General features: G+C 62.6%; 1 protein-coding gene across 1 annotated transcript; it reads left to right on the top strand.

Annotated features, from left to right (window-relative positions):
* Positions 1 to 2,803: 2,803 nt before the first annotated feature.
* Positions 2,804 to 8,620, top strand: BESB_047310 (ubiquitin family protein; the record flags this gene model as incomplete). The annotated part of the gene is made up of 8 exons (XM_029363182.1): positions 2,804 to 3,118; positions 3,664 to 3,942; positions 3,976 to 4,884; positions 5,497 to 5,664; positions 5,874 to 6,318; positions 6,811 to 7,415; positions 7,828 to 7,946; positions 8,392 to 8,620. The coding sequence occupies 8 exons, from the start codon at positions 2,804 to 2,806 to the stop codon at positions 8,618 to 8,620; spliced, it is 3,069 nt and encodes a 1,022-aa protein (XP_029220548.1).
* Positions 8,621 to 8,832: the final 212 nt, after the last annotated feature.

The following is an 8,832-nucleotide window of genomic DNA, read 5'->3' as shown; positions in this document are numbered from 1 at the left end:
CCTCTGCTTCGCTGTGAGAGGACCAAGAGAGGCGAACCGGCGCCGAGCCCCTTTTCGAATGGTCTTCTCGTTACATCCGCGTCTCCTCCGGCTCTGCTTCCTCGGATTCTCTGGTATCTCATGGCTGACTTGAATCCTTCTCTCCTCTCTCGCTTTGTCGGCCTCGCCCCCTTGCCTCTCCGGGTCGACCTCTTTCGCAGGTCTTGGCGCTTCAGACCCCCCTCGTAGCCTGTGAAAGACGTCGTGGTACGCGGATTCCTTGCCGTTTATATGGATCTCTTCTGGATCTCTTCATGCTTGCCCAGTTCGTTGTGCCTATTAGCTCACTGTGTACTTGGGATCATTCCAAAGAATCGCAGCGAGAACGAACTCACTCTGCGGTCCCCGACTCGACCCGCTCTCTTGCGGAATACACATCTTCGTGTGCACTCGTGCCTTGCTTGCCCGTGTGCCTCTTTGAATGAGATGATAGGCTGCGGGGTATAAGTAGCCCAGCGGGGTGGCGGTGTGCTGAACTCGTAAAGAACTCGGTTGTCTGTCTCTCATAATTGTAGTCGTCTTAGTTTTTCTGGGAACCCGGCCGCACACGCATATGTATTTATCCGCGCATGTCGCTGTGCCTGGTGCGCATGCAAGTCGCCAGCAGTGGAGCTCTGCTGACCTGAACAGGCGCCGCGGGCGCGGCGGATTCGAACGCCAGCGCGGTCTATTCGCTGTTGACCGGCGCGTCTGCAACGAAAAACGCTTATAGCTCGTGCAGTGGAGGGATGCGTCAGCCGGCCTAGTGCCGATTAGCATGCAGCACCCGGCTCCTGCGAGGGCGCTGGCAGCAGGAACGTGTTTCGGCCCCACTGAAGTGGGAATTTCATTTTCTTTGCCGCAAAGCGCCCGCCAGCGCCTTGAAGCTTCTTGTCGAGAGCGTTGCAGCCGCGAGTTAGCGGGGTACCAGCCCTGAGTGACGCCCAACTGGGTGGCGGAGAACGAGTCAGGCATTTTCTTTAGGGGCAGTGAACTACGCAGGGCTAAAGAAGCACCTGTGCTAGACATGCGTGACATGCTTCCAGGACACAAAAAGACGTGGAAGCTCGAGAAAAAACCGACACACACCTCGGCGGCATCCCATAGGCGCGAGCGCGGCACCTGGATCCCCCTGACACACGGCGACGAAGCACGGAGTCTCATTTGAGTCCAGGGCAAATCTCCGCATGTAGAGCTGTTTTTCAGCACTCCCTGACCTCGCTGCTTCCCATAAACATGCTGTGGGGCTACCAGGTCTATATATCCCGCCTAGAAGGCCGCATGCAGCTGACTGGGAAGGCTGACAAGGCCGGGGTGGGGTTGGAGCGTGCTTCGACTCGGCGTACTTTTCGGGCGAGGGAGACATCGTAGAGACGAGAGATCGTCACCGAAGAGCGCGTGAAGTCAGCCGGTCCTGTTGGGCATAAGGAGACGCTAGCCGCTGAGGCCTGCGGCTATACGGCAGAAGGCAGCTAGGCAGTGAAGGTGACTCCGCCGCTACTGGTTCACTCCACAGGGAGTCTCCAGTTTTCTGCACATCCCCTCCAAACTGAGCCAACGCTAGGCTCCAGAAGACTGCACTTACGCGCTGGGCAGCCCTGCTTCGTCAAATTACCGCTACATGCAGTAGGATATTGAAATCTAACACTTTCGGCTCTCGTAAGCGACAACACCGAATGTGAGGCGCCGACCTCTGCCCGGGATAGATGCGCAGGACCTATACGTGTGTGCTGTTGACCCTCTATGCGTGCGTATTTATTCATCGGCTTACGGCTAGGAGATTCTGTTGATTGTATCGCGCGTCTGAATGCCCGAGTGTAAACACCTGGACGCGCTTCTAGGAGGGGAAAAACCCGAGACCTGGTTGGCGTACCAGAGAGCCGTCGAACGGAGCATGCATCCTGACTTTGCGACAATGCTTGTTGTGTGGGTGCGACTCAGCGTCAACACACCGTGAAAGACCCTGTAAAAAGCCGTTTTTTGGGCTGACAGGAAAGCGTCGAGAGAAGTCTCAACGCCTCGTAGAACCTGTCTTTCTGTCTCTCGACAGACTACGAGCTTTTCGTCGTCGTCCGCTGCCACATTTGCGCGCGTGAGAGGCGCCGTGACCACCTCACAGGCACCACGTGTGCCGAGTGTCTGGCTGAAATTTCCTGGCTTCTTATTGAGTGTAACTTTCTCTTCTCGCGTTTCTGTTTTTTCTCTCTTTCTTGCCGCTTCGGACGTTTGTGCGCCACCTCCACTCTGTGGGTCGTTTCGCCGCTCCTGTGACGAGGTTAAAAAGCCGACACGAAAACGTACCTTCTCGCAGGCAAGAGATTCAGAGTCCTCGCCACGTCACACGAAACACGCGGGAGGCCTAGAAATCCGATTCCGCGTCGCCTTTTTTTCAGGGGACGGAGAGGTGCTGGTCTACAAGGTTTGCTCACTCGTGCGCGCTTCTTTTCTGGGATTTCCTGGCTCTTTTTCTTCCTTCTTCTACGGCAGAACTCTGATCCTCCCCCTCAGCTGAAAAAAGAACTCCGCCGCTCCTCTCATTGTACTCCTTAGCGGTCCTTCTCCCCCGTGAATTGCGACCTGCCCTTCGAACCCCTCTGTAGAGAGGTGTTTTTTGCCTCTTCTATCCTTTGAACCGCTCACACACGCATCCGCCATTTGCTCGTGGCCTCTGTATGTCTGTATCTCCTCCTCTTTCCACAACCCGGTACGAATAGATTTTCTCGGTTGTGCGAGCTGCGGGTCCGCGTGTTCTTTCCCTGTCTCTCTGTCTGACCCGGCCGCCGCGATGGAGCCCTCCGCGCCTGCTGCCGCGCCCTCGCCCTCGCCCTCGCCCGCGGAGGACGAGGGCATTCTCACCGTGAACTTCCGCTGCTTGGACGGTCGCACCTTCACGCTGGAGCTGCCGAGCGACATCGACATCGCAGACGTCGTTTCGCTGGCGGCAGAAGCCGCCGACTGGCCTGACGCGCGCGTCAGGCTGATTTACCAGGGCCGCGCGCTCGCCCCAGGCCGCACGCTGGAGAGCTGCGACGTCAAGAGCGGACACACCGTCCACGTGGTGAAGCAGGCGCAGCCCGAGGGGGGGGGGAGGCCGCGGCGGGTCAGACGCAGGACCCGACGAGGAGCGGTGCCAGCAGCGCCTTGACAGCCGCGAGCGGCGCGAACGCAGGCGTGATCGGCCTCGGCACCCTCCCCGGGGCCCTCGCGGAGGCCGCGAGCGGCGCGGCCCGCGGCGGGTCAGGTGGCCCCACGTGGACCCCGATCGCACTCCCCGGCGGAGGCACGATGATGGTTGGTCACATGCAGCTCCCCGCAAACTTGACGGTGATGCACGGGAGCCCGCAGGTGAGAGATCAGAGCTGGGGGAGGGGGGGGGGGGAGAAAAAAAGGGGAAGGGGCGCCTCTGAATTAGGAGGAAGGGTCGCAGGCAGAGAACGGATAGAGAATGAGAGAAAAACTGGGCCGAGGAGGGTCGCGCACACGCCCAGGCGCAGGCAGCAGCGAGTGCAGAAATGCACCGCTCGACTGAGAGAGTGGCAGCGACGGGGGAATTGAACAGTGACTGTATTTCTGTTTTCTCGTGACCTCCTCATTTAAGTCGTGACTCGTTGTGTTTTCGCTTCTTTGGTCGATGCTCTTCCGCAGCCGTCACCCATGCAGCCTGCGGCGGGTGGCAGGCCCGCGGGGGCTCCTGCCCCCCCCCACGGCCCGAGCTTCCTGGCCAACAGCATAGGCCAAGCTGTCTCCGCGGTCGCCGCTTCTGTCTCCTCGGCGGCTCAGGCCGCGGCGGCCGCGACGTCCGCAGCCCAGGCGGCGTCGAACGCGGTCGCGGCGCTTCGGGGCCGAACTGCGCCGGCTCTCTCGCCTGCAGGCGAATCTGCGAGCCGCGGCGCCTCGCTAGACGGCAGCCGGGATGACAGAGGAGTCAGAGATGCTGCCGCACAGTCCTCGTCTGAGGCGGCGGGCTCTTGGGACTCGAACGGCTCCACGGCCGGCGGCGTGACCCGCTCCACTGCAGCGGACTCGGCGAGAATGCGCTCGTCGGCTGCCTCTTCGTCTCCCTCAGAAAGATGCGGCTCGTTCTTGTCCGCGCTGCTTGGGCGAGAGGGCCCTGCGGGCGCCGGCGGCGGCGGACCACTGGCCGCCGAAGAGGCCCGCGGAGCTTACGCGTCGGCGCCGAGCGGCAGCGGCGGAAGCGGCTCGTCGACTGCCGCGAGGGACAGGCAAGGGCGGTCTTCGGCGGATTTCTACAGCGCGCTCTCTGGCGCGCTGGAGGCCGCGGCGCACAGTCTCCTCCGCGCAGCAGAGCAGGTTCGGCGCGACGCGAGCGCCCGGCACTCCGACACCCTGGAGCCCGAGGCGCCAGCCGCAGCCCCCGGTCAGGGGGGTGCGTCGCTGCCGGCGGAGCGGGCGCCGAGGGGTGCGCTGCCAGAGAGGCTGGCCGCTTCAGCGGCCCCGCCTGCGGGGGGGAGACCAGGCGCGGAGTCTCCCTCCAGTGCAGCCCCAGGAGCGCAGGCCGCCTCCGGCGCGGCGACGGCGCGCGCCGGTCAACCGCTGCTGGAGTTCGGCGAGCAACCGACGCCGCTGCTGCTCCCTGGGGGCCTGCCGGCTCACGTCCTGCCTGTGGCGGTTCACGTCTCGGTCGAGCACCAGACACCCAGGTCCGGCGAGGGCGGAGACAGCGCCCTGCCGCGGCCTGCGACTGGAGACAGCCCGCCTCAGACTCAGAGGCCCGCAGGCGGAGACGCCACGCGCGCTGCCGAAACGTCGGCGCCGAGCCCGCTGCCGCGACCGCAGGAGCTGGTGATCACGCATGAGTTCGTTCAGAGTCTGCTGCCGTGGACAGACTTGCGCGACTCCCTGGAGGTAGGCGAATACGTGGTGACATCGACTCGAGCGCATGCCCCAGCGAGGGGGCGAAGGTGGTGAAAACTCGTGTGTTTGAATCACTGCGGTAGGGAAGGAGTGGCGACCTGGGGCTGGCTGAGATATGAGACGCGGATCTTCAGCGCGCCCGTCAGAAGGCTGCTGCAGCCAGCCTGGAGGAAAGCTGTATGCATTCAGTCGAACTCGCCCGGTAGACACAGGGGACTTCTGCAGCGCCACGCGCGCTCGGTTCCGCTGCCTGAGGGTTTGCTGCTGAACGGCATTTTTCAGCATATTATGCAGTGCTGGAAATATCCGATTCAAAATTAACGGTTTTTTAGTATTTATGTCCGTTCTCATTGACCTCACTGTATTATCGAAGTTCGAGCTTTGAAGACCCTAGTGCTGATACGATTTTATGACTCGGAAGGCAGCCATTGGATGGGTGATTGTTCGGGTGAGAAGTAGGGTCTGTGGAGTGGTGCGAGCAGGAGCAGGAGGGCAGTCGTCAAGAAGAGGGAGGCGCGGCACGCGTTTCGAGGCAGGCGCGGCGCGCGCGCGTGAGCTGGAGTTTGTGCTGCTGTCCTCGTTCTCTGTGTGCGGCCGCCGCAGCTCATTCATCGCGAGACGGGATGGAACCCGGTTCAGCTGCCGCGCGTCTCCACGCAGACCGGGGCGCCGCCACCGCTCAGCGTCTTCCTGCCTGCGTACTTTACGGCGCTCAATCTCGTCGCGGCGATGCTGCAGCAGTTCATCGGTTGGCAGCAGGGCGTCACGCGAGTGAGTGCACGTCGTACTCTTTCTTCTAGCCAGCGCCGCGGGGCTCTGAAGGCGAGGGGGAGCTCCGGCGACGCCAGAAGGGGACGGCAGCGTGCAGTCGCTGCTTCCGCGAGTGAACACCTGCACCCTAGGCCGTCGAGTGTGTGCGTCGGCGCCTACGAATCCGTCACCTCCTGTGGTATGCGGTTGCTCGCTGGACGTGCCTCCAGGTGTCTGTGCCCACAGTGGGTCGCAGTGCGCTGACGCTCGCGCGTCTCTCGGCGACGACTGCGGGCTTGTCGGCGCTGCTCACGTCGCTTTTCAACTCAATGGCAAGGCACGTGAACCAGGAGGAGCTTGCGGAGGCGATGGCATGGGAGACGGAGAGCGCCGAGGGCGGCGCCGACCCCACCAGGGCCTCTCGCGCCGCAGCTGCTGCGCGGGCGGCGGGCGGCGACGGCGAGAGGAGACCGCGCGAGGGCGCAGGCGACGAGGCCGAGCGCCGCAGACGCAGGCTCGCGGCGGACGTCGCGTCCGCGCAGGGCCTCGACGGCGCAGCTGCGCGTGAAGAGAGAGAGAAAAAGGAAGAAAACGAACGCGAGGAGGACCTCGAACGAAACTCTGAACAGCAGTGGCAGGACGTAGAAGACGAAGCGGCCGCAGCCTTCGGAGAAAGTACGCGGAGAACCGCGACATCTCGTAGAGACAACAGACGCCTCGCGTCCTGCTGAGTGCTTCTCCACCCATTTCTGCATTACTGCTTTCCACATGCTTCCTGCCGTGCATGACCTCGCCATGCGTTAGTCGGGGGTCTGTGCGGGGAGTGTCACCGTTTTCGTGACTCTTTCCTCTTCTGCTGACTGAGATGCGTTCTCTCTTTAATTCTACCGGCCGATTGCCTCTTTCTCTCTCCTTGTTGTCCTCTCTTGCGTTCCTGTTCGCTCGTTCTCTCTCTTCGGATTCGTTTTGTTGCAGCCACAGTCGCTGAACACACGCGCTTGGGCAGATCTCCGAAGCGAGTTCTGTCGCCCGCAGGTGTGAAAACGTGGTCGCTTATTCGGAACTGTTGGCTGAGTTTGCTCTCTTCGTGCCTCTTTAGAGAGGGTTTTCACTCATCTCGCGTCGGTCTTCGTCTGTGTTCCCGTTTTCCGTGTGTCGTTTTCGCAGGCTCTTCGTTGCCTGTGTCGCCATTGAGCAGCCGCGCGTCTCCGCGGGCATCCGCGCCGTCCGTGGTGTCGTTGATCTCCTCAAACGCCGCGACCGCGGGGAGCAGCAGCTCAAGCACCGAGGCTCGCGACGCCCTTTTGGCGGCGATGGCTGGCGCCTCGACGGGCTCCGCGGGCTCAGTCCCGAGCCCGCTTGGCGCACGCCCCCCGCTGAGTATGAGCAACAGCAGCGCGAGTCCCAGTCCCTCGCCGGCGAGCGGCGGCCTCTCGCCCGCGCCGGCGCTGCTGACGTCGTCCTCAGGAGGCCACCGCAAAGACGACGACGACGAGAGCTTCGGGTCTTCGGTGTTGGCAGAACAAGAGGAAAGTGCTGTCTCAGGGAACGGCGCCGCCCACGCGCTAGACGACGCGGCTCGACGAGGCGCGGCGGCGGCGGCGGAGGGGACGCGCGGCGGCGCGCATCCGCAGGGCGCGCTGCAGAACTTCGTCTCGGCGCTCGGCAGAGCCCACGGCGGCGACGCGGGCGCGGAGGATCAAATCGTCGACGAAGAAGTCCGCATGCGCCTCCAAATGTGGACGGGAAATGCTCAGCAGTTCTCCAGAAACGTAAGCCAGAAGAGGGGAGGGGGCGGGGGGGCTGGGAGCTGAAGAGTGGTGAAGGGGCGCGCGTTTTTCGTCATTCTCACACTCGAGCAGACTGAGACACAGAGCTGCATTCTTCCCACCCGTAGCACAGCTTGCGTCGCGCGGCTGTTTCCTGTGGAGGAAAAAAGACACTTCTCTTCTCGCCATGCTATGGTCTCTCAGTACCAAGAAGCCATGTGATGTGTGTACTACAACGGGGCATTCGACGGAAATAGACGCGCTCTCCCCAGTGCGTGGCCGCATGCGCGGAGGCGCCGCGCCGCGGGCCTCGCGAGGCTGAGCGCCGCACAGAGTTGATAGCCAGAGGGCGAGCGCGTTGTCAGTTGCTTCCCAGGTGCCCAAGAAAATTGTGTCTCGCTTGCTGCGCGCGCAGGTGCTCTCCTATGCTCGCCCGAGGCCCTTCAGCTCTGCGTACCGCTCGGGCGACGCCACCCAGGCGTCGTCGATGCGAACGGCCTCAGGAGAGGCTGTCGACAACATGCTTCCTCTCACGTAGGTCGACGGCGCCTGGGCGGGTTTCCTTGCGTGCAGTGAAGTGTCTTCGGTCCTGCAGCGAGAGGCGGGCTGCGTTGAAAGGTGGAAAGAGGGGGAGGGCAGTTATTATGAGCGAGTGCGGCGAACGCCGGCGTGTATGCCGCTCTTGCCACGTGTGTCTTGACTCAGGGCTGCGGAGGACTCTTCACCAAAGCGTCTTTGTCTGTTACACGTACTAAAATGGGACGCATAGGCTTTTTCTATATATATCTTTTTCTCTGGGTGTACACTAGCGTAATGGTTCAGTCTTGGGGTCTTCTTCCTATGCTCAAGCGGCAGTCTTCAGCGCGCACCATCGCTGCGTCGTCTTTCTGTGTGAGGGCGGAAGACTTCGCGGCGTTCCACGGCCTGGCGGGCCTACGCTCGACTGCATGTTTTGCTTTTTCTTTGGGGCTTTGCGCAGGTGGCACCGGGCGCTGAACCGCGTCAACGTCGGCGAGGAGCCGCGGCCTCCGGCGTCTCTGTCGCCCGGCTACTTGGCGCTTTTGATGCGCGAAGCGGCGACCGCGGCGCGCGGCAACGGCGACTTTGCGATGCAGCAGGAGCGTTTCCCGCACATTCGCCTGGCGCTGCAGCTCCTGGAGGAGGCCGAGCGACCCAGAGACGACGCCGAGACCAGCGAACGAACCTAATCGCTCGACGGGGAGAATGTCCACGTGCATTTCCTCGCTGCATGCGCGAGGAACGTGCGCGCCCAGCGTGGCGTCTGCGACGACCCTGCCGGAGTCGCGCACAGAGCGGCGGCGGCGGGCTTCTGACTGTTGCAACAACCACCTTTTTCTCCTCTAGTCTCATGCAGGCTCGCGTGTGCTCGCCTGGGGCCCTGCCGTCGCGATTGTCTGCT

Source organism: Besnoitia besnoiti, chromosome III (genome assembly GCF_002563875.1).
Source record: "Besnoitia besnoiti strain Bb-Ger1 chromosome III, whole genome shotgun sequence".
Taxonomy (NCBI): domain Eukaryota; phylum Apicomplexa; class Conoidasida; order Eucoccidiorida; family Sarcocystidae; genus Besnoitia; species Besnoitia besnoiti.
This window is presented reverse-complemented; position numbering and strand designations above follow the sequence as displayed.